Source organism: Gopherus flavomarginatus, chromosome 2, assembly GCF_025201925.1.
Source record: "Gopherus flavomarginatus isolate rGopFla2 chromosome 2, rGopFla2.mat.asm, whole genome shotgun sequence".
NCBI lineage: Eukaryota > Metazoa > Chordata > Testudines > Testudinidae > Gopherus > Gopherus flavomarginatus.
Genome location: NC_066618.1, coordinates 258,040,695 through 258,066,556, shown reverse-complemented (window position 1 = coordinate 258,066,556; position 25,862 = coordinate 258,040,695). Strand labels below are relative to the sequence as shown.

General features: G+C 43.6%; 2 protein-coding genes across 3 annotated transcripts in view; one reads left to right on the top strand and one right to left on the bottom strand.

Annotated features, from left to right (window-relative positions):
• Nucleotides 1-1,117: 1,117 nt before the first annotated feature.
• The window catches only part of PLEKHF2 (pleckstrin homology and FYVE domain containing 2), a 37,783-nt gene continuing 13,038 nt past the window's right edge, over nucleotides 1,118-25,862 (bottom strand). The window contains exons 1-2 of one of the 2 annotated variants that reach the window (XM_050941318.1): nucleotides 3,375-3,478; nucleotides 1,118-2,281 (exon numbers count right to left, since the gene is read on the bottom strand). In XM_050941318.1, the coding sequence (XP_050797275.1) occupies nucleotides 1,518-2,267 (750 nt within the window). In that variant the 5' untranslated portion in view covers nucleotides 2,268-2,281; nucleotides 3,375-3,478 and the 3' untranslated portion in view covers nucleotides 1,118-1,517. Of the gene's footprint in view, nucleotides 2,282-3,374; nucleotides 3,479-25,862 lie in introns of those variants that run through there. The other variant, XM_050941317.1, reaches the window with a different exon arrangement.
• Nucleotides 22,548-24,056, top strand: LOC127045316 (uncharacterized). The gene is made up of 2 exons (XM_050941323.1): nucleotides 22,548-22,774; nucleotides 23,468-24,056. Exons 1-2 carry the CDS (start codon nucleotides 22,579-22,581, stop codon nucleotides 23,995-23,997), a joined length of 726 nt encoding a protein of 241 aa, XP_050797280.1. The 5' UTR covers nucleotides 22,548-22,578; the 3' UTR covers nucleotides 23,998-24,056.

Sequence of the window (25,862 nt, the reverse complement as noted above, 5' to 3'; positions counted from 1 at the left end):
ATAAACAAAGATCTATATATAAATTTAACATTTTTTTTTTTTATAAAATCAGTTGCTACTATATTCCCATACAATTATTTCAGGTTTTTTCACATAAAAATTGACTATTATAAAAATATAGAAATGTCAACATGTTTAGGATTTTACAAATCTTCACAAAGTTAACTTTTACATTTATATAGGAATATCACACTTCTGTAGAAAATAACTTGATAAAAGTAAAGCGAACTGTTAGACATTTTCTGCACTGACCATTTTGTAACTTAGTTACAGCTTTCTTGGTCATGAGTATATATATGTTTAAAAGGAACTAATCTGCATTCTCCTTTTAACTTGAGGTCAGTTGTGTATAAAGAAGAGCCATTTTTGCAAAGGTGTTCACAGATTGGTCAGAAATTTTTCACACTAGCTTATTTAAAAATAAATTCTAATCTTTACCTAAAAATACCTCCCGCTAATGTGAAACAAACAAATTAGTGTTGTGTTGGGAAGCAATTCAGAACAACTTAATGAATTTCAGGAACAAAATGTTAAACCAGTCAAAATTTAACAATGAACTTGCCAATTACTATTTCTGATACCTATAAAATATAAAAATGCAAGAAATCTTAGAACTATTTTGAAGAGAAATAAGATTGTATAACCATGTGGAGAAGATCAGACTAAATTTATCCACCAGAGATAATGACCCTGTAATTTGATGCATGTGAGTGAGCCTCTACAACTTTTGTGGAAGCCCACTCAGGTTTGTGGGAATTTGCACATTACTGGGGCTGCCATCACAGATTTAGGTTACATGATTGGGGCCATAGTCACTCACTGCATTGGTGTGAATACATTAATGTGCTTTCCAAAACCTTATTTTACCACAGCAATTATTTTCAATAGCACCATCAATTTCTCAGATATTTGTGCCATGCAAAGCCAGATAGTATGCAACAGGTTTGTTTCTTCCTGAAACACCACAATCATTACAAGGCACTGCTTGTCATAAATAAATGCAAAACAATTCCCCCCCCCCAAAATAGTGACATTTAAAGTATGAATATGTGTTACGAAATATAAATTCAATTTATCATTACATAACATGGTTAGAAAAAGCTAACATTTGATAGAATTAACCAAAATATATTTATCATAGTTTCATGCATGTTTATTTTCCCATATTAAAAAAACCAGAAATGATAAAGTATCACTATCAAACAATGTAGCATGGTTGTTAAATAAAGAAAGCTATGTTGAATTTTCCAATCTTCAACAAAAAGTCTACTCTAGACATAACTCAAGTATAAGAAGTTGGAAAATTATCTGATATATTTGCAACAGTCTATCCCTGCAGAAGAGTGAAAAGCCTATTGTCTAGAACATTCATATGAGGCACATTGTAGTTGAAGATACTCAGGCAAATTTTATGGCTAGAATAGAATTTCAGAGGAGTCTGGCTACAGGTTTCCCCAAAAAGCAGCTCTTTATGGTTCAAAACACCAATTGCAATGCCTGAAAATAATATTTGGTCCTTAATCACTGCTATCATCATCGTCATCATCATCAGATACATCATTTAAAGGGGACTTAGGTGACTGGCTGTAAGAGTCTGATCTAGTGGGCTGACAAGTGGTCATCTCCCCAGTAGAAAGAAGATCATAACAGAAGTCACAAATCCGCACAGGCTTGGAGGACTGGCTGGGAAGAAGAAACCTCTTTTCAGAACAGGGTCCACATACAACAAAGCCACATTTGCGACAGTGGTGACGACGATTGACAGGTGTAAATTTTGCTTTCTGACAACGCATGCAAACAGTAGCCTCTGAGTCAGGCACCCAGACAGCTGCGTGTTCATTACTGGGAGTTTTCCCACTTTTGGAAAGCAAATCAGAAACACATTTATTTATGTGGCTCATCCATTCAGACTTCTCTGTGGCAGTGGCAGCATAAACTGCAAAAGATTTTGTTGGTGTCTTAATAAGCCATCCATTCCGTAAGTCCCCCTCATCTTGGATGGAATCAATAGTGACATTTTCCAGTGGAATTATGTGCTGTTTATTATATTTTTTCTTCTGGATAACAATGTTACCATAGACAAGAATATCATTGAATAAGAAAAACTGTCTTGCTTTAGGTTTCTTCCTACACAGCTTTGTTAACACTCCTTCTCCAATCAGAACACGACCAGGAATAGTCAAAGGTTGACCAGCTGCTCCAAAACAGTTTTCCACTATACTTATTCGTCTAGTATTTGCTTCACTGTTTGCCAAGCGATCCACCATCTTTTACAGGTATCCTAAAACAAAAATTAATATTGTTAGAATAAGACTGAGTCACAAAAGCATTCTATAGTCAAATAATTTAGTAAAACAAATTACTTGAAACAGCTAACAAGACTGATGGCTTCAGGCACTGCTAACTGATAGCACTTTTTCATTAAAATCCTGCTCAGGTCAGTAACAATTAAAAGTTTCTATCAATGGATGCCTTTTTAGTAGGCTATCTGAAAGAAAGTTGATCTGTCTAGTTCCCAAGGGACAGGTGTCCACACCACAAAACCACCACCATAAACAACACCAATAGCAACCTTGTTGAGAATATTAGGAGACAGGGTAGGAGATTGAATTACCCTCCTTACTCCTAGAGGTGGTCCCTTCTCCAGGTACGGATAAATGTCCATTGGTAGACCAACATAGAAAGACTTGCACAGCCACTCCTGAGCTGTACCTGTTCTCTAGATTATATTTCCGAATCTCTGATCTATTTGCAAGCTCTAACATTCACAAATTTGACAACTGATGGTTTGTTTAGAAATTGAGTTAACACCAACAGGAACAACAGAGGACAAACTAGCATAAATATTGTTAATATAGCTAACCATTATCTTAATTCTTAAGTGTATCTAGTATTGTTATATATATAGTATATAAGTGTACATAGTATCTTACACGTATATAGAATATTGCTAAGTTGCTTTGTACATACATTTCAGTCATGGGCTGAAAATTCTACACCTGCCTACTCCTCACTGTGAAGTTTGTCTTGGTGAGGATAGGTTTCTAATCAATCAATTTCCACAGAATTGAAGTGCTCAAAAAAGTTTCTAGCCTTTATGGTTGCACAGATATAGTAGTCTTTCAAATATGAACAAAAAGAAAACTGTTGCAAAGGTGTTTTCATGCATCTGCGGATAGTTTTTCAGTGCATCTTCTATTGTTCAGAGCTTTGCCAACAGGCAGAAAAAAGGAAGCGAAGGCTGATTAGTTTCACAGTTGCTATTCAGAACCTTAAGGTCAACAGCAGACTTTCAAGAATTTTGTCTTTTTGCTGATGCTTGGGAAAGATCTGAACAAAAGCAAGTACTGGCATTTTATACAGAGAAGACCTACCTCCTCAAAACAGGTGGTGAGTGGAGACCTGTTTTCTTCCCACCTTTCATCACAACAAAGACACTGAAGAGGGAGAACAGAAAGCCTCTCTTCTCTTTCAGCTGCTGAAAGGTGGTTGGGTAGAAGTTTATGGACACCTACTAGCCAGAGATTAATATAAAAAAAACAGAGCCCCACTTCCCTAAATTGGGCTCAAAGACAGTATACCAGCAGAAATCTTAGCTTCAGTGGGCTGGGCTTTTCACCAGAGTACTGCCCTTGGTTCTCACTGGTGGGGGGCCTCATACTACAGCAACAAGCTCCAGAGGAGGCCAAAAAATAAAAAGGTACATGACAAGAGAGGTTTCTTGGCTTTTGTTTACATTTATCACAAGCTTTTATAATCCCTCAGTGACCCATTTTTGAGGTTTAAATACTGCAGTAATTGCTCTTATGGCATCTCTGGGCTAGTCTATACTAGAAGCACTATAGTACCTGGTGAAGATGTTCTCTGCCCACAGGAGAGAGCTCTTCTGTCAGCAGAATAAAACCACCTCCCCGAGAAGCGGTAGCGATGTCAACAGAAGCAGCTCTCCCACCAACATAGTGCTGTTCCACACCAGCCCTTAGGCTGATGTAACTAACTTGTGTCGCTCAGGGGATGGCTTATTCACACCCCTGAGCGATGCAAGTTATACCTACTAACCTGTAACGTGATCTACTACAATTCCACCTTATCTCACATTATTTTGAATCCAAAAATGCCTGAGACATTAAAATGAAATATTTCAGTATTTAATTCTTCACCTTCTTTTGTTTATTCAAGTTTACCCAAATAGGACAATTTGGGGTTTTAGTCATATTCAAGGAATCCAAACATACTGATTGAATTACTGTGTGGCATGCACCCATACTCCAAAGACAATTCTTGTTCAGTATTAAGTTCCACCTACAGTTATTAATTTTAGCCACACCTCCCAGATGTGTGACATTGAGGTGTCCTAAACCGAAGCAGTAAGTACACCTCTGTCACAAGAAGAATTCAAAATGTAAGAGTTTGTCAAACCAAGGGCTTGGCTACACTCGAAACTACAAAGCGCTGCCGCAAGAGCGTTCCCACAGCAGCACTTTGAAGTGCGTGTGTGGTCGCAGCGCCAGCGCTGGGAGAGAGCTCTCCCAGCACTGCCGGGACTCCACCTCCCCGAGGGGATTAGCTTATAGAGCTGGGAGCCGTGCTCCCAGTGCTGGGGCACTGTTTACACTGGCGCTTTACAGCGCTGTATTTTGCAGCGCTCAGGGGGGTGTTTTTTTCACACCCCTGAGCGAGAAAGTTGCAGCGCTGTAAAGCGCCAGCGTAGCTGAGGCCTAAGTGATCAGCTTCACAACTGCTAGCATGAAGATCATTTACATTCCGGAGAAGTACTAGCAACAACAAGTAATAGGATTGCTTGCTGCCTGACTGTATCTTGCCTGCAGCTTGACTATACCCTGCCTGACAGCCAGTATTGGGGATGTGATGCAAATGAGGTTTGGCACCAATAAGTCTGTTATGATTGTTAGCTGCTGTCTGAGGATCAAAAATCACCAGTGCAGATTGTTGAAAAACAGGATAAATTTCTTGTTTGTGTAAGAGTTAGTTGTGTAACCACTCTTGCTTAATGGTATACTTGTAATAAGCAACCTTTTGTGAATGATTAGATGCCAAAGCTGAGGCATGTTCATTCCAGCAGCCATTTATAATTAAATTTACAAAGCAACAGAAGTTAGTCACAGATTTGGTCCAAAGAGTATCTATTGAGTTCACAGGCGAACATTACTAAAGCATACAGCCAACTGGGTACAAAATAAGCTATAAAAATACATAGAACAAAACTTGTTCTTCTATACATTTCATAGTTTGTGCCCAGGTGGCTGCATGCTTTAACTAACCCACTGAAGAACACAGCATAGTTTCACTGATCCAGTTCACAAGACTTTAGCAGATCTGTAAAAAGTACTTTGTTCAGCAATTTTTTTTTTTGGTAAAGTTTAATAGGATAGCTTCTCAAAGTGACTTAAAGAGAAAATTCTAACCAGGGTAATTAAAGATAAAAGACAATTTAAGATGTATGGGTTCCAGAACATGGGTTCTAGTGACGCCACCTATAGCTTGTTATTAAACCATAAGTTACTGGGCTCAGTACAGGAAGTTCTATGGCCTGTGTTATGGAGGGCAGCAGACTAGGTCTGGTGCCGCTTTGAGCTGGCATGTACTGGTTTGTAGGGAGCAGCTTGCTTCTCATGAGCTGGCTCAAACAACTCTCCAACCTCTCTAAGAAGTGGGAGGGTTCAAGAAAGTCTCCAAGCTCATTCCAACTCAAAGTGGCACCAGACCATGCCATAACAGATGCAAAACCTGCAGACATATCTCCATTGCTACAATGCTCAACATTCCCCACAAACACATTTTTCAAGATTCATGGGTCCTACACATGTGGTGTACCTCATCCAGTGTACCAAAGGCCCCAACAACAACAACGGGCATGTCTTCACTAGCAACGTTAAAGCGCTGCTGCAGCAGTGCTTTCATGTGGCTGTGCAGTCACAGCACCAGTGCTGAGAGCTCTGTAAACAAATAAACAAAACAACAAACAAAAAAACCACCTCCATAAGGGGAGTGCCTCCCAGCACTGTAGCACTGTCTAACTGCCATGTTATAGCGCTGAAACTTGCAGCTCTCATGGGGGTGTTTTTTCACACCCCTGAGTGAGAGAGTTGCAGCAGTGTAGACAAGGCCTTAGGGGGTGAAACCAAAAAATCATTACACCCTTGATTGAATTTACATAGGAAAATTATAAAAGACAAAACACACCACATCACCTGTGGGTGAACACTTCACAGAGTGATCACTCTATATCTGGCCTATCAGTCCTCATCCTCAAAGAAAACCTGAATACTTTCAAAAGACAACCCTGAAAGCTTAGGGCATGGCTACACTTGAAATTTCAAAGCGCTGCCGCGGAGCTGCACATAAACCACATCTCTTACGGGTGTAGCTTGCAGCGCTGGGAGCCGCGCTCCCAGCGCTGCAGCACTGATTACACTGAGGCTTTACAGCGCTGTATCTTGCAGCGCTCAGGGGGGTGTTTTTTCACACCCCTGAGCGCGAAAGTTGCAGCGCTGTAAAGTGCCAGTGTAGCCAAGGCCTGAAATTCATACTCTGATAGACACTAACTCCCTCTTTTTGTCGGATAACTGCAGAGGTGTTAACTAGCCACTCTACCTCAAATGGTCTCTTACAATGTGCACTAACTACTTATGCTAAACAATTTTTTCCACCTTGCATTTTGCAGTGACATGTAGCCAATTCCTGCAGGCTTTAAGAATTCATTCAAAACATTTCTAATTTTTACAGTCAAGATTTTTCCAGACATAAAACAATGTAGGGGGTTTCTTCCCAAAACTAAAGACAGACATCTTCAGTGCCTCTGATATGGCTAACAGCTTTCACAGGCAGAAGCAGCCTGAAAACAAGACAGTGGTTTCTTGACTATAACCTATTGAGCTTGTCTATAGCTAAGAATTATATCATATTAAACCATGACCTTGAGCAGTCTTGAGAATTAAAAACATTGAAGACAATTTAGCATTCAGTAATGTTAAAGATGATGACCCCCATTTACACCAAATGCTAAGTGGTGTTTAAATGTTGCGTTAGTTTCTAAATGCTGTCCAGGTCATGCTCTAACCTGATGCAATTTCTCTAAGTTTACAGGTGCAGGCCAACTTAACATAACCTGTTTATAACAGATATAAAAAAAGTGTCCAGAAACAGTAGTCACTAGTTTAACTAAGATGATTTAAGGTAAACCAGTGCAACCTCCAGCTTTAGATAATACCAAAGACAGATAGAGACTCCAAAGTTAACAGCCCACAAGTGACACAAGGGGAAAACAAAAAACAAACAAAAAAAAAAAACACACAAGCCTCCTGCAGGGAGGCAGAGTTCCCAGTGGGTGCAGAGCCTCCATATTCTGTTGCTATGCTTCCCTCCATTCAGCTCCTGGAGGGGAGGACGAGGAATATTGGGGGTTGAAAGGAATGGCTGGCACATGCTGCATTCCACCTATTCCCCGCACTACAGCTAGTTGCTAATTCTCAACTTCTCTTTAGCGCCCTCTCCTGGATTGTCCCAAATTCTGTGGGGGAGGGGAGCCATCCTGTGTCCCCACAAGACCTATCTACCCTCCATGAGGCTTCCACAGCCCGGCAGGGAAGCAGGCACTCAAACAGAGTTGTCCTCTCCTCTACAACTGCATAGAAGGCCAACAGGCTGCTCAAAACACTCCCAGCTCACACCAGGAAACGTAACAACTGAAATTCAGTGTAAATAAATGCAAAGTAATGCACATTGGAGGTAAAACTTTATCATTGTACAGTATTATAAATTAACTATGACCTCAGGAAAGGGACAGAGGCATCATAGTACCAAGCTCAATGAAGACCTCTGCTCAGCATGCAACTGTTCGTTTTTATTTTTTTAACCACAGTCAGTTGCAAAAAGAATGGGATGGTGAATAATACGGAGAAGGCTTTTATTTAAGTCAATGGTTTGGTCTCATCTGGAATCCTATGTGCAATACTGCTCACTATCTCAAAAAAGGATATTGCAGAAATACCAGGGTTCAAAGAAGGGTGACAAAGATCATGGAAGGCAAGGAAAAAAGCAAGATCGAAAAGATCGGAATGTTACTTTGGAAGGGAGATGTAGATATGATAAAAGTATATAAAATAATGAATGGTATATAGAAAAGGTTCTCCGCATTTCAACACAAAAATAAGGATATATTCAATTCAATGGCAGGAAATTAAAGACCAATAAAAGGAAATACTTTTTCATACAATGTATAATAAACCTGTGGAATTCACTGCCACCAAGAAGTTGTTGAGGCCAAAAACTTTGCAAGATTAAAAAGGGATTGGATAATTTTATGGATATCAAGAATATCCATTAAAGTGTTGCATAAGAGACATTAAACCTTATGCTTCAGGGCTTAAGCCAATCTCCAACTGTGAAAGAACAGGATCAGACCTGATGTGGAGTACAGATTATCTCATATCCACCTACTCTGGGGTTCTTACGCCTTCCTTTTAAGGATCTGAAGTTGGCCACTGTAGGAGACAGAATGCTAGACTAGATGGACCTGGGCTCTGATCGAGGATGGAAAGTCCTACGTTCTTGAGGATGCAGGGGAAGTAGTGGGAGACAGTTGGACATGGTACCACCAACTTCTCCCCATAGCAACAGGGTTAATTAAAATGCTTCAGTTTAAAATTTGCAGACATATCCTTTCATAATCAAATACATTTTATTAGAGTCCCTGTGGAGGATCAAAATGCTAATTCTCAAGTGTGACAGGCTAAACAGCCGTTTAAATATCTTATGTATAAACTTGCTTTTTAATTCTTTATTTCATGCTCCAATGCTTGTGATTCTTCATCTTTAATTCAACTGATCTACATTTGCAACTTTAATTAAAGTTTTCATGGGAATTCAAACAAGAGGCTACGCATACCAAAACAAAAAGCAAGTTTGTCTGAAGGATCAGTTGATAAGTGATACTAAATGCACCATAATACATAAATCAAGATAAACAAGAGTACTAGTGTGTTAGCCATCACATTATACAAAAAATGGCTCGATCTCCAGAACGTAATAGATTTAAAGGCAGAAGTTCTGTAGCTGTGAAAGTCAAGGAACATTTTGAATCTTGATATACTGTGTTTATCATGGTCCAAACCAATTCTGATCCTACACATTAACCTGAGCCATTGTAGCATTTCACTATATTCTTACCTTGGTGCAATAATGGTTCTCTTGAACAACATACTGTAAATTATCCCTTCGACAGAAAAACAAAATGAAACTGGACAATGTATTTTAAATCTCTTTTAGACTTATGGATCTATTTTTATTTTACAAAATGACTGGCCACAAATTCTGCCTCATTCAAACCTCCTCTCTTGCTCCTAACTCATATGGTAACAATTACTGAACACAAATGCAATCAACCCACATTTTGCTACGCATCCATTCTTGAACACTCCTGTGAAACAAGTATTATATATTAGTACTAGCTGAATTCACAGTACGTTATTACTCCTAGGGGAATTATGTGTCACTGCATATGCAGAGAACTTATGTCCCCCACAGATTTCTTTGCTTCCACCCCAGAAAAAATGACTTTCGGACAAGGAAGCAAAGGGAAGCCACAAGAGTGATCACACAACCCTCCCCAGCAGTATGTATCGGGTGCCCAGGGCAGCCTGCAGAGAGGTAAATCATTGTGGGGCAGAACCTAGAACCCTCCCTGATGAGTCCCACTCCATCTGCACCTGGACCACCCCAACAAGCCACCCAGCCAGATCCGCAAACTACTGAGCCCCAACCAGCTGCACCTGGATCCCCACCCCTGAGCTCTATTCCCCTCACTGAGCTCAACCACCTTCACCTGGACCTCCTTGCAGAGTCCTATTACCATGAACCCAGAACCCTCCCAACAAGCCCCTGTGCATCAGGTCCCCCACAGAGCTGCCCACAACCACACTGCCCCACAGAGAACCCTCTCAACCCACACATGGATCCCCCCACACTAAACCCCTCCACACTTGGATCCTGACTTGCTGAGCCCACCTGGCAGGGAGCACAGAACCCTAGGGTGTTTCTGGGCTAGGCCCGGTCCTTGCGCTCTGTCACAACTGGGTGCAGCCTCACCGCTGAGTCCATGTCCTGAGGGTGGGGGAGCTGCACAGTGAACTCCCACCTCTGCGCAGCCAGTGGCCTCTGCTACCCAATGCCATGCTGGACCCTCCATATTTGACAAACAAAGTTTGCAGAATGCCCTCAGGAGTAACACGATGAGACATCAACACTGATTTTACTTGATGCTCCTTGAGTGCATTAAGTTAGTTACCTCCTCCCTACAAGCCTTTTGGTATTTCAGCCTTATTGAAGAATATAAAAATAGATAAATTATTAGTGCAAAAATACTTTATCAGATCTTTACACACACCTTTTAAGACCATTTCTAATTGAAGATTCTGAGCAAAAGCTTCATTTTATTGCGGTTGCTTGTATTATCATGACTTTTTTAAGTTAGTATCTTGCTGTAATCTGTAAATTTCATTATATTAAACACTACACAAGCTGTACTTATGATTAAAGCAATTCCCTGCCTTTACACACTTTAGTATTTCACACAGATTTTAGTTCAATAATAACTGGACTCTGAACCTTTGCTGTTTGTGTGCCACAAAACAGTTTTGATAGTTACTATATACTAGAACTAAGTATTTTCATTTCTCCATCTCAACATCCCAAAAGGTTAAAATCAACCAAATAAGCAAGCAACAAATATCGTCAAAATAGTTCATGTTCATCCTTTAGTCTACATTTAAACAAGAAATTGAAGCTTAATTCTGTCAAGCAAGAGTCAAAGGGCTTGTCTACATCACAAAGTTGCAGCGCTGGTGAGGGGGTTACAGCGCTGCAACTTAGGAGGTGTACACATCTGCAGGGCATCACCAGCGCTACAACTCCCTGTTTGCAGCGCTGGCCGTACTCCCGTTTTGTCTCGGGTGTAGAGGATCCAGCGCTGGTAATCAAGTGTAGACACTTACCAGCGCTTTTCTTGACCTCTGTGGAATAAGCAGGTATCCCAGCATACCTGAGGAAGCCTCTCCTTCAAGCAGGTCTCTTTCCCTGCGGTTTGCAGGGGGGTCCGAGGAACGCGAGAGCAAACCGCGGGGAAGCTGGTCTCCTTCCCCGGTTTGCTCTCGCGTTCCCCGAACCCCCAGTGCAAGCAGGTCTCTTTCCCTGCGGTTTGCAGGGGGGTCCGGGGAACGCGAGAGCAAACCGCGGGGAAGCTGGTCTCCTTCCCTGTGGTTTGCTCTCGCGTTCCCCGAACCCCCAGTGCAAGCAGGTCTCCTTCCCTGCGGTTTGCTCTCGCGTTCCCCGAACCCCCGAGCAAGCAGGTCTCCTTCCCTGCGGTTTGCTCTCGCGTTCCCCGAACCCCCGAGCAAGCAGGTCTCCTTCCCTGCGGTTTGCTCTCGCGTTCCCCGAACCCCCAAGCAAGCAGGTCTCCTTCCCTGCGGTTTGCTCTCGCGTTCCCCGAACCCCCGAGCAAGCAGGTCTCCTTCCCTGAAGTTTGCTCTCGCGTTCCCCGAACCCCCGAGCAAGCAGGTCTCCTTCCCTGCGGTTTGCTCTCACGTTCCCCGAACCCCCGAGCAAGCAGTTCTCCTTCCCTGCGGTTTGCTCTCGCGTTCCCCGAACCCCCGAGCAAGCAGGTCTCCTTCCCTGCGGTTTGCTCTCGCGTTCCCCGAACCCCCGAGCAAGCAGGTCTCCTTCCCTGCGGTTTGCTCTCGCGTTCCCCGAACCCCCGAGCAAGCAGGTCTCCTTCCCTGCGGTTTGCTCTCGCGTTCCCCGAACCCCCGAGCAAGCAGGTCTCCTTCCCTGCGGTTTGCAGGGGGGTTCGGGGAACGCGAGAGCAAACCGCGGGGAAGCTGGTCTCCTTCCCCGGTTTGCTCTCGCGTTCCCCGAACCCCCCTTGAAGCCGCCCAACAGCGCTGCAGCGTGGCCACATCTAACACCACTTGCAGCGCTGGTTGCTGTAAGTGTGGCCACTCTGCAGCGCTGGCCCTATACAGCTGTACTAATACAGCTGTAACAACCAGCGCTGCAAAATTGTAGATGTAGACATACCCAAAAACAAATAGCAGAAAACGCAGGCTTGTCTCTCTATTGATCTATAGAGCATCCTGCTGTTTAACTTCTGGTTTTAGCCTTAACTCTAAGTTGCTGATAATAGTCATGATGGCTATGTCTACATTAGCATTTCATAAAGCCTCCTACCACTACATTACCATCTTTGCAGCTCTCTAGGAGCCATACCCAGGCTATATCCACAAACAACAGTTGGGGGTGGTAGGAATGATAAAGAACAAGGATATTGTACCCTGACAATTGAAGTTACACACAGCTCTGCATAGAGCAATTCTTCATCATGGCCCCAACATATACCTATCTCATAGAACTGGAAGGGACCCTGAAAGGTCATTGAGTCCAGCCCCCTGCCTTTACCAGCAGGACCAACTACTGATTTTGCCCCAGATCCCTAAGTGGTCCCCTTATGGACTGAACTCATAACCGTGGGTTTAGCAGGCTAATGTGCAAACCACTGAGCTACCTCTCCCACCCATGTACTGGGAGTCATGAATGGAGTAACAAAAGCAAAAAAGAGATTTAATTTGAACTCTCTTTGGCAATCTTACTATATTGTCAATTCTCCAATTCCTCCTTACTTCCTGCCATGGACAAGGAAAACTCTTCCTATTCTATTTCAGGGCCCTTCCACAAGCTATCCAGTGCTCACTATTTATATCCCTGCTTTAATGAGCTCCTGACCACCCCTATTTTGGTTGCTTTAGTGTAGGAGTTAACTGCAATGAAAACACATTATCCGCACTCAAATTAACTCCTTTGAGTAAGCTAGCTGGAGGGTTTTGCAGCTAGGCTACACACAGCGGTGTTTTCTAACTCGAGCTGTAGTGTAAACCCTCTGGGAGTCAGCCAACTTGAATTAAGAGCATCATCATACTCAAATTAAGGGTTTGTATGTGAGGATGGGACTTAAATTAATTTTGCAGTGAAAACTAGCACTCAATTTGGAGATTAATGCTGATTATACTTCTAATTTCCCTTCCCACTAACCACTCTTCCACAAAAACCAAGCCACACTAAAAAAGGCATTTCTCAAAAAGGCCAACAAAATTAACATGGAGTTGGCAGACCAAGCCATTTTGGCGATATAAGCCCAAAACCCATAGACATTCTAAACAGGGTGAAATATCAGCCCCACTGAATTCAAGTTTTGCCGTTGACTTCAGCGGGACCAGGACTTCAGCCAATAACTAAGTTCTCATTTTTTACCAGCTTCCCAGAAATGTTATGACCTGAGATGAGCTATGGTACAAAGTTTCAGAGGGAGGGGAGGGGCTGAAAAACCATAGATAAGGGTGAAAGTTAGCTTCACATGATAAGTCTGATGAGGCTACTGTTGCGGCACATCTTCCTGAATAAGAAACTGAAGATAGGGGATTATTTTTTTCCTACTGGGAGAAAAACCTGAAGTTGCCACCTCCGTGACTTATTTCCAATCACCCCCCCAAAATCCTGCAACATGGTGACCCTCCTCTAAGTAAGGAAGACTCAACATGTCTCCTGAAGCACATTAACACTGTCATACATATGCCAAAATTTGGTCTCTTGAGGAACTTTTAGGAGCCTAAAAAACTTAGGACCCAATCGACCTCATAGTTTAGGCACCATATAAGTAATACTTTGATCCCTATGTGTTTCTTCTAACTGGGTTCACAAAAGAATCAAAACAAGTTCATGGAGGATAGATCCCTAAATGGCTATTAGCCAAGATGCTCAGGGACACTACCTCACGCTCCAAGGATCCCTAGCCTATGACTGCCAGAAGCTGGGAGTGGATGACAGAGGATGGATCACTCGATAATTGCCCTGTTCTTTTCATTCCCTCCAAAGCACTTGGCATTGGCCATTGTCAGAAGAGTGGGATAGATGCTATGTTCCCTCTAAGCTGCGCAGTCAGGCGGCCACCCAGGAGTGATTCAAGGGCCACGCACTTCATTAGCAGAGCTGCGAACATCTTGCAGCATATGTTCACATTCCCCTCCCCCTGCTGCTTTACAGCCATGTTGCTCCTGTCCTCTGCCTTGGAGTCCAGGGCCAGCTGTTCCTGAGACTCTCCTGCTGGCTGTGCAGAGTGGGGGAGAGAGAAGAGTGCTGCTATCAGGGTGTCCCCATTCCCCTCTGTATCCTATCTCTGCAGAGCAGGGAAGTGGGGACAGGGCTCAAGAGCAGGAGAGCTGCTGTGGTCTGAGGTCTGAACAAGCCTTCTGAGCCCTCCGCAGTGAGGGAGTGCTTTAGAGAGACAGCACACGGTGTCTCAGAGACTCCCCCAACAGCCAGAACACACAACCTCTGTTTCTCACAGTCCTCCTGCCTGTCATAAACAGATAGTTAAGGGTTAGTGTCTCTTTTACCTGTAAAGGGTTAACAAACAGAGAACCAAAACACCTGACCAGAGGACCAATCAGGAAACAAGATACTTTCAAATCTCAGTGGAGGGAAGCCTTTATCTGTGTTTTTTGGGTTTTGCTTTGTTCTCTCTGGGTCCTGAAAGGGACTAGACGTGCAACCAGGTTTCTTGCCAATCTCCCTGCTACAGTCTCTTATATATTCAGAATAGTGAGTATTAAGCAGAAAGGTGGTTACAATCTTTTGTTTTCTGTATTTGCAAATGTGTAGTTTGCTGGGAGTATTTTAAATTGTATTTTGCTGGGGGGAGGCTTCTCTCTAGTGTCTAAGCTGAAAGACCCTGTAACTTTTACCATCTAAATTACAGAGATAATAAAAAGAAAGAAGTTAAAAGTTTTGCTTTTTAAAACCTGTTTGATTTTTTCCCCTTGTTGAGGCTCAAGGGAATTGAGTCTGTACTTACCAGGAAAGTGACGGGAGACAGGGAGAAAGAAGGGAGCGGGGGAAGGGGGGAATCCCTTTGTTTAGATTCACGGAGCTTGAATCTGTCTCTCTCTCCAGGATAGTCCAGGGAGGGAATGCCTGGGAGGGGGGAGAGAAGGGGGGGAAAACAAACCTGATTTCTCTGTGTTGTGATTCAAGGAGTTTGAATCACAGTAATCTTCCAGGGTAACCCAGGGAGGAGAAGCCTGAGAGAGGCAACGGTGAGGGAAAGGGTTTACTTTCTTTGTGTTAAGATCCAGAGGGTCTGGGTCTTGGGGGTCCCCGGGCAAGGTTTTGGGGGGGACCAGAGTGTACCAGGCACTGAAATTCCTGGTTGGTGGCAGCGCTACAAGTACTAAGCTGGTAATTAAGCTTAGAGGAATTCATGCTGGTACCCCAACTTTTGGACTCTAAGGTTCAGATTGGGGAATTATACCATGACACTGCCTCCCTCCCATCCACGGACCCCATCTCCATGGGGGAGAACAGGACTCAGGAGCAGGAGAGCTGCTGTGATCTGAAGTCTGAATGAGCCTCCTGAGCCCTCCCGTGGCAAGCGAAAGTGCTTTAACGAGACAGCGCACAGCATCTCTCAGAGACTTCCCCAGTAGCCAGCACACACAGTCTCTCTCTCACACACACACAGAGCACACCAACACATACTATTATTTTTGTTGTTACTACTTCTTGGTACTTCCTGCAATGCACATATATTCTCTGTAATTTTATTCTTTCAAAGTGTGTTATTTTAGTTTCTGGACTGGTCTATGCATTTCATAATTTTTATTTCTCTCTTACATTTACATTTAATTCTTTGAGTACTGAGTTCTAAAATGCCTACCCTGTCCTGGATGGAGTAATTATCCCTGGGGTAACTTTTAAAAAAAATATTCAAACTAGCGGTCCACATTCACACACAACATTTATTCCATACATGGATGGAAAAAATTAGAAGGAACATTGGCTAGATGAACCATTAATCTGACCCAGTATGGCCGTTCTTATGTTCTACCACTAAGTCAGACTGGAGTGGGCAAAAAGACAAAAAAAGAGGAACTTCTCTTAAGATGAGCAACACCAAAACATTTTATCAAACTCCCACTGTGAAAGTATTCTAACAATAGCTTTCAGGTAACATACTAAGTTTACCATAAACATGGCAGCCTGTCACTGTAGTCTTTTAAAGCTTGCGCAATGTACCAAAAGTAATTTGGCTAGAAAAGGAGAGGGAAGGGGACAATAATCTTGTTACACAGCAGAAACCTAGTCATCGAAAACTCAACTGTTTGGTCCTCCCTTTCCAACCAAGAACCAGATGACTTCCTGTTCTGACTCTCAATTACCCAAACGTATCTGGTGCTGTCCACGAAGTTCAGATAATGGGAATTTTACTGTTTTACTTAAAGGAGTGCTATATTAGAAAGAAATGCTGCTGCAATACAACAGTAACTGGAAAACTAAACTAAGAGCAAACTAAGCACACATGTAACTAATTTTCAGAAGTGAGTGAGCTTAGTGCTTAAGAAAGATACCAGCTTGACAGCAGTTGTGCCTGAAATCCTTTATTTCTCTATCAGAGGGGTAGCTGTGTTAGTCTGGATCTGTAAAAAGCAACAACGAGTCCTGTGGCACCTTATAGACTAACAGACGTATTGGAGCATAAGCTTTTGTGAGTGAATACCCACTTCGTCAGATGCATGTGGTGGAAATTTCCAGAGGCAGGTATAAATATGCAGGCCAGAATCAGTCTGGAGATAATGAGGTCAGTTCAATCAGGGAGGATGAGCTACTCTTTAGCAGCTGAGGTGTGAAAACCAAGGAAGGAGAAATTGCCCTGATTGAACTGACCTCATTATTTCCAGGATCCTGAACTTGACCATCTCATAGTCACTGCCTCCCAGGTTCCCATCCATTTTTGCTTCCCCTACTAATTCTTCCCAGTTTATGAGCAGCAGGACAAGAAGAGCTCTGCCCCTAGTTGGTTCCTCCAGCACTTGCACCAGGGAATTGTCCGCTACACTTTCCAAAAACTTCCTGGATTGTCTGTGCACCGCTATACTGCTCTCCCAGCAGATATCAGGGTGATTAAAGTCTCCCCTGAGAACCAGGGCTTGTGATCTAGTAACTTCTATTAGTTGCCGGAAGAAAGCCTTGTCCACCTCATCCCCCTGGTCTGGTGGTCTATAGCAGACTCCCACCACGACATCACCCTTGTTGCTCTCACTTCTAAACTTAATCCAGAGACTCTCAGGTTTTTCCTACAGTTCCATATCAGAGCTCTGAGCAGTCATACTGCTCTCTTACATACAATGCAACTCCCCCACCTTTTCTGCCCTGCCTGTCCTTCCTGAACAGTTTATATCCATCCATGACAGTACTCCAGTCATGTGAGTTATCCCACCAAGTCTCTGTTATTCCAATCACATCAAGCCAAACAAACTATGAATTGAGTATTGCAACATCAAGAAAAGCATGCATCCTATCTCTGCAACTATTTAATACATAGTTAGAAGGTATAATGAGGGAAATTGTATAAGACACCAAAGAGAACATACAGTTCAATGGCATATACATGAACATAAAATATGCCAGTGGCCCAGTCTTCATAACTTCAACTAGGGAAAAACTTCAGAATATACACTGCTACCTCGATATAATGCTGCCTGATATAACACAAATTTGTACATAAGGCGGTAAAGCAGTGCGCTGGGGTTAGAAGGGCTTCACACTTCAGTGGATCAAAGCAAGTTCAATATAACACGGTTTCACCTATAACGCGGTAAGATTTTTTGGCTCCCAAGGACAGCGTTATATCGAGGTAGAGGTGTACTTATTACTGTGAACAATACTTGCAAGACAGACAGAATGACAATCAACATTAGGAGGAAAAAAAATATAACAAGTAAATATTTATGCATGAGGTAGGCAACACTGATATCTCGACAGTGAAATGGTAGTATAAGCAAAAATTTCCCCTACCTAGGAAGCCTAACATCAGATGGAAAATTTGACGAAGAAATTAAGAGAAGGATACAGCTTGGGGGGAAAAAACATATTCAACAACTTCCAAAGCTGCTGAAAGTTCAAATACACACTAAATTACCAAGTGCTCCTCTATGGATGTGAGAGCTGGACTCAAGAAGCACACAGACAACTCAGTCTTGGTGTTACAGAAGAATGTTAAAAATTAGCTGGATAACCAGAACTATGAACAATGAGGTGATGAGGCGGTTGAATTTAAAAAAACACGTTTCCTACTCTCCATTGGCAAGTAGATAATTTTAAGGTCTAGAAGGGAGGAATCCTGAAAATTAAAGTCAGTTTTCAGATACACATTTTGCACCTGTCCAGCACACTTTAAATGGTGCAAATATGTACACACGATATGCCTTTTATACTGAACTTTATTTTAATTGCTTTCCAGTTTCATAAAATTTCTCTGAATAAGTTAGAAGTTTTAATCTGAACAATTTTGCTCACAATATTATCTTTCAAGACTGTTAGTGAAGCCATCTGGAACCAGGAAATGTACAAACAAATTTACATAACCCCCTCCACCATCATATTTGGAAAACATGTGACTAGTGTAGACTTTTTGTTTATGAAACAGCATCAGGTAATTTCAGCTCAGTTTTGGGAAAGTTTGCAAATTAAGACCTAATGCTGCAAACTCCTGTGCAACTGATCAACTTAACACATGCAAGTGCTCCCGTCCTTGTTACACATGGATCTGATCCAACTCAAATTAAATTCAATGGAAAGAATTTCACTGCTTTTGCTTCAAGTTGGATGGCATCCCAAATGCGTATTTGCAGAACACAAGCCTTAATGTTGCTATAATATATGGCTAAGGAAAGGGAATCCATAGTCAAAACATTTGTTTTAAATCCTAAAATAAGTTTAACTTATTAGGGGGGTCGTAGTCAGAGACTTGCAATGTGAAAGGGGTCGCCAGTAAAAAAAAAAAAAGTTTCAGACCCACTGCACTAGTGGCCATAACATTCTGAACCGTAGAATAAAAAAAATTCAATCTAGATGTTGCAATATCTTTACAAATGTTACCAGACTTATTTTGTAAGCATTTATTAAATCAGATTTGATATATATAACAGTTAACATCATAATTAGTTACATAATGTAAATACAATACAAATACAGTAGAACCTCAGAGTTACAAACCGACCGGTCAACCACACCCCTCATTTGGGATCGGAAGTACACAATCAGGCCATGGAGGCCACATTAAAAAAAACACACACTGTACAGAGCAGTACAGTGTTAAATGTAAACTAACAAAATAAAGGGAAAACTTAAAAAATGACAGGGTAAGGAAACTATTTCTGTGCTTGCTTCATTTAAATTAAGATGTTATAAGCAGCATTTTTCTTCTCCATGATAAAGTTTCAAAGCTGTATTCAGTCAACGTTCAGTTGTAAACTTTTGAAAGAACCCACCATCACATTTTGTTTAGAGTTACAAACATTCCAGAGTTAATAACAACCTCCATTCTCAAGGTGTTAGTAACTCTGAGGTTCTACTGTACGTCTAAGTCACCCATTAATATAAGGCCTACCATAAAACCTCTTACGTAAAAGATTAATCAAATTATGTTTTCCCTCGTGTACTTCACGTCAGAAACTGACTAAACGTATTAAAGGCTTTCAGTGACTCCAAGTCATTGAAAAACAGAAGTTGGTCCCAAATGAACCAAGTAAAAGATAATGCTGCTTTGTATGCTTGAAGCAAGAACAGTGTCTTTAATCTCTCTACAGTACCATGTTATACAAATGCTTATTAAAACAAACCTTTTCATTCCACTCATACACAAAAATCAGGTATCTAGAATACAAGGAAGATGCTTATTTATTTTGGCACTTCTAAACTACACACACCTACTTTCAACTAAGCTTCCTGTATATTAAAAATAAAATACTTGACTGTTTTTAATCTTTACCGCCAAGAGAACACATTTCCCAGACACCTGAACGGACATCTAATCCATAATAATTTAATAGTAAAGGAATACTTTAAACAATACAGCTGTTTACATTAATATAATGCAGAGAACCTTACTTTCTCTCAATGTTGTGAATTGCCTAGATTTTCAGACATACACTTCTGATGTTCTTTACTGGGCTTGCACTCTGGTACTATGCTGTAGGAAACATGGGATTGCTAGGGAAGACTAACTCAACTCTGTGACAAAAGAATGTTGCTTACCAGTAAGCGCTCTGCCACACTACAAGTTCAAGAGTGTTTTTGTAATCATTTCATGACTCACCTGACTTGGTTCAACATAGTTTTGTGATGAAGCTGCTTTGTCCTCAAAATTCAACCATGTTTGTTATAGCCGGATCAGATAAGAGTCGTGAAATGGTTACAAACAGAGAGGTGTAGCCTGGTAAACAGTAATAATTCGCTGAAGAACTGATTTAGCCGTTCAGGCAGTTCCACAATTCACATAGTGAGAACACTGCGAAGTGCAAGTTGAGAGGGCATGTCTAAACCAATGAATACACAATGATTTGGGCATAATTCAGTGCACATGTCAATTTAAGTGTACAAGTGTCTTGCCGTTCACATACCAACTCAAGGTGCAAAACTCTATGATAATCAGAGGATACTACCACCATATCAGTCCCACGATTCCACACATTCTCACAGATCAAAACTGGGCCCAAATGCAGTAGCAAGAATGCTCTAAAAACACAATTTTAACTTCCATTTCTGATCTGGTGGGATCAGTCTCTTTTGAGCTGCAAACAGTAACAGAAAGCGGAACCAGTATAAAAAATATTTCTACTTTCAAAAACAGCCACAGTACAGTATTTCTACAATATTGTAAAATGGCCAACATGGCTAATCTAATCATCTGCTTAACGGGGTTGGAATATTGTTGAAGCATTGTTGCAGAACTTTCAAAGCAGTGTTATGTGATACCAGGGCATTCCATTTACTCGCTTTGTATTGATTAACCTTGTAGTGTGGACATGATTTTGTGGCAGTGTTTACTCCAAGGATGGGTACCAAAAAATCTATCAGTGCTAACATGAATTCATCTCCTCTTCTTTTTACTAAATCATCAGTAAGAGCCAGGGGCGGCTCCAGGCACCAGCATGCCAAGCGCGTGCTTGGGGCAGCAAGCCATGGTGGGCGCTCTGCTGGTCACCGCGAGGGCAGTAGGCAGGTTACCTTTGGCGCATGCCTGCGGAGGGTCTGCTGGTCCCCGAATCCACGGGACTGGGGACCTCCCGCAGGCAAGCCGCAGAGGGCAGCCTGCCTGCCGTGCTTGGGGCGGCAAAATACCTAGAGCCGCCCCTGGTGAGAGCCATAACGTAAACAGGTTCCCATGGCCAATCCCATTTGACTGCCATTTTAGTTAAGCCTATTGAAAGCAGAGGTAAAAACAAAGGTCTACATACAAAAGCCCTGTCTAGACCAGGGCTCCCCGAAGTTCAACTGAACAAGATGGAAAACTCCTCCAGGGTAGGCAAGGGGTCAATAGATAGCTCTGTCATGATTTCAGTGTACAGACTGCCAGTGGTATCATACCACATATGATTTTTCACTCTGGACCGCTGAACAGAGACCATTAAATGCCTCACTTTAGTGAGTTGGCAGAGGTCCAAGTGCTGCAACCACAAAACTTCACAATCCCTACTTATAAGAACATTTAGCAACATTTAGAAGACTTAATCCAACCGCTGTACTGCTCTATCTTGATCAAGAAGCTCAAAAACAGCCTATCGAGTAACTGCAGGGACTTCCAGTCCTTCACACACACCCCAACAGCTGCCACAACTATTCACAACAACTGAAAGAGTAGCTCTAACAACAATGCTTTCAATGCCTCTTACCTTGGCTTCCAACATAAGGGGCTTTTACAGTGGTAGTTGTGACTATAAGCTGTTTTTTCAGGAGATAGACTAGGAGCACTGTTGTGACCTAAGGGCATGGCTACACTGGAGAGTTGCAGCGCTGGTGATGGGATTACAGCGCTGTAACTCACTCTGTGTCCACACTTGCAAAGCACGGCCAGCGCTGCAACTCCCTAGTTGCAGCACTGGCTGTACACCTGGTCTGCCTGGGGTGCAGCGATTCCAGCGCTGGTGATGCAGCGCTGGTCATCAAGTGTGGACACCAAAAGCGTTTTTATTGGCCTCCAGGATATTAGGAGTTATCCCAGCATACCTTTTCAGCCACTCTGCTCATCGTTTCACACTCCACTGCCCTGGGCTCAGGTGACCCGCCCTTTAAATGCCTCAGGAATTTTAAAAATCCCCTTCCTGTTTGCTCAGCCAGGTGTGGAGTGCAATCAATCAGTGACCATGCCTCCACGCCCCAAACGAGCCCCAGCATGGAACAGTTCCGAGCTGCAGGACCTCATCAGTATTTGGGGTGAGGAAGCTGTGCAATCACAGCTGCGCTCCAGCCGTAGAAATTATGATACCTATGGGCAGATATCAAAGTTCTTGCTGCTAAGGGGCCATGAACGGGACGTGTAGCAGTGCAGGGTAAAGGTAAAGGAGCAAAGCCCGTGAGGGAAATCGCCGCTCAGGTGCTGCCCCCACGACCTGCCGTTTTTACAAGGAGCTGGATGCCATACTTGGGTGTGACCCCACTGCCAATCCGAGGAGCATGATGGAGAGTTCAGAGCAGGGACAACTGGGGGAGGGTGTAGAGGAAGCCGAGAGTGAGGCTACTGGGGCGGAGGGAGACACCCTGGAGTCCCAGGAGGCATGCAGCCAGGAGCTCTTCTCAAGCCAGGAGGAGGCTAGCCAGTCGCAGCAGCTGGAACTTGTTGGTGAAGAAGAAGCAGAGGAGCGTGTTCCCGGTAAGGAGATTTTATTTTTAGGATGGAAATGTTTTGGGAGAGGAGGGTGGGGGTTATGGCTGCCTGCATGCATGCCTAGATGTGGAAAAGCCCATTGATTTGGTCTATCACATCTCTGTAATTGGCCTCGGTAATCTCTTCAAAAGTTGCAGCCAGAGCGTGGCCAATGTGTTTGCGCAAGTTTATAGGGAGAGCCACCGTGGTCCTTGTCCCGGTCAGACTAACTCGTCCGCGCAACTGTGCCGCGAGGGGTGGGGGGACCATTGCTGTACACAGGCAAGCTGCACAGGGACAAAGGCGGAATCCACATTGCTGTAGAAGACCCTCCCTCTCTTCCCAGGTAACACGCAGCAGTGATATATCTGGCAGTAGAAAATCCTGTTGAAAATGTAGGGATAGTGTGTTCAGGGCAGGTCTCTGCTCTCTGCTTTCCCTAGTGCAGGTCCCCAAGTAGCTGCTCTCTGCTTTCCCCAATGCACAGAAACCGCAGTGAGCCCTCAGGCAGTTCCCCTTCCCAGGTGAAGTCGCGGCAGAAACACTCACCCCATTGCTCGCCATGCCTTCGCTGCCGTGGCCTCTCTGTGCTATGTTTGGTATGTGTAAATGATGCTACAAATAGTCTACAAACTCCTTCACTGTGATAACAAACAATGTAGCCTCTGTATTAAATGTTTCTATTTCTGTTATTTTAAGTGTCCTTGAATACTCCAGCCCTATCACCGCCTGCGCGAAGACTACAGAACTTGAGGAAAAATCCTAGAAAATCAAAAGAAGATTTGATCAAAGCAGTTATGAATCAGTACGTCAGAGACAGTAAGAGGCTGCAGGACTGGAGAGAGAAAATGCATGAGTGGAGGCACACACAAAGCAGGAGAAAGGAATTGGCTACCAAGAAAAGCACAAAGCAGCTGATAAGCCTCCTGGCTCGCCAAATGGACTGTATGCAGTCTCTCGTAGCCATGCAGGCAGATCAGTACCGTGGTAACCCCCACCCCTCCCAAAGCTCTCTCCCTTGTTCCCCAGTGTTTGCACAAAACACCTTTCTCCAGCAGCCTGGTTCTTACTACCATCAGCTGCCCCCAACACCTGTACGTTCACCTACCAGCCCTGAGAACTACAACCCTTACCCTATGCACTCAACCCCCATCACGATGCAGCATATTAATCCTGAAGTGCAGCAGGCATTAAACAGCAATCCAAGCAGGACATATTTAAACCTCTGAATGTACAGTCCACCACCCTGCCCCCCTGCCCTTTTATGTACTGTATTTTGAATAAATGATTTCTTGGCTTTTAAAACTTTTATTATTGCAGAAAGTGAGAAATACAGTACCCCAAGGGAAAAACGGGCACTGCAAAGGCACCGAACATTACTGTTGGCTTTCAGTCTCAAATTGCTCCCTTAAGGCATCCCTAATCCTTGAAGCCCTTTGCTGGGCCTCTCTAGTAGCCCTGCTCTCTGGCTGTGCAAATTCAGCCTTTAGGGGTCGAACCTCGGAGGGCCATTCCTCACTGAATGTTTCACCCTTCCCTTCACAAATATTATGGAGGGTACAGCACGCGGATATAACAGCGGAGATGCTGCTTTCCCCCAAATCTAGCTTCCCATAAAGACACCTCCAGCGACCCTTTAAACGGCCAAAAGCACACTCCACAGTCATTCTGCACCGGCTCAGCCTGTAGTTGAACCAGTCCTTGCTCCTGTCAAGCTTCCCTGTATACGGTTTCATGAGCCATGGCATTAAGGGGTAAGTGGGGTCTCCGAGGATCACAATGGGCATTTCGACGTCCCCTACTGTAATCTTGCGGTCTGGGAAAGAAGTCCCGGCCAGCAGCTTCCTGAACAGGGCACTGTTCCGAAAGATGCGTGCATCATGCACCTTTCCAGGCCATCCTGAGTAAATGTGAGACACCCACGGTGATCCACAAGCGCTTGGAAAACCACAGAGAAATACCCCTTGCAATTAATGTACTCGGATGCCAGGTAGGGTGGTGCCAGAGTAGGAATATGCGTCCCATCTATTGCCCCTCCAGAGTTAGGGAAACCCATTTGTGCAAAGCCATCCACAATGTTCTGCACGTTCCCCAGAGTCACGGTTCTTCTTAGCAGGGTGCGATTAATGGCCATGCAAGCTTGCATCAGCATCATTCCAACGGTGGACTTTCCCACTCCAAACTGGTTCGCCACCGATCGGTAGCTGTCTGGAGTTGCCAGCTTCCAGATTGCAATAGCCACCCGCTTCTCCACTGGCAGGGCAGCTCTCAATCTCGTGTCCCTGCGCCGCAGGGTGGGGGCGAGCTCAGCACACAGTGCCATGAAAGTGGCTTTTCTCATCCAAAAGTTCTGCAGCCACTGCTCGTCATCCCAGGCTTGCAGGACGATGTGATCCCACCACTCAGTGCTCGTTTCCCGAGCCCAAAGGTGGCGTTCCACGGTGCAGAGCACGTCCGTTACTGCCACAAGCAATTTAGTGTCTTGCACGTCAGGCGAATCAATATCATCGTCTGACTCCTCACTGTCACTTTGGAGCTGAAGGAATAGCTCCACCGCCAAACGTGATGTGCTGGCAACATTCATCAGCAAGGTCCTCAGCAGCTCGGGCTCCATTTGTAACAGAAATCGCGCTGCAGACTCACAATGGCGCCAAACTGCTTGGAATGTGTAGCAAAGCACCACGGGGCGTTGGAACAGGAAGCGGAAAGACCCACACCCTTCCGTCCCCTTCCCACAAGCCACAGCGCCAAAATGGGACGAGGTGCTCTGTGGGATAGCTGCCCACAATGCACCACTCCCAACAGAGCTGCAAATGCTGCAAATGTGGCCACACTGCAGCGCTGGTAGCTGTCAGTGTGGCCACACTGCAGCGCTGGTCCTACACAGCTGTACGAACACAGCTGAAACTCCCAGCACTGCACAAATGTAAGTGTAGCCATACCCTAAGAGGAGTAGTCTTAAGATCACTTCCATATACAGATTTCCAGCACAGGTGTACAATGAAAGTCAGTCTGTGGGAGTTTAACACTGACAGCTAATGATAGCTAGGTCAGCGATTTAGACAAAAACGAAAACCCACTTCAATAATTTTGA

Coding starts and splice junctions, on each gene's coding strand:
- LOC127045316 (XM_050941323.1), top strand. CDS start 22,579: ATGATGGAGAGTTCAGAGCAGGGACAACTGGGGGAGGGTGTAGAGGAA. Junction 22,775..23,467: donor AGCAGAGGAGCGTGTTCCCG/GTAAGGAGATTT, acceptor TGTTATTTTAAG/TGTCCTTGAATACTCCAGCC.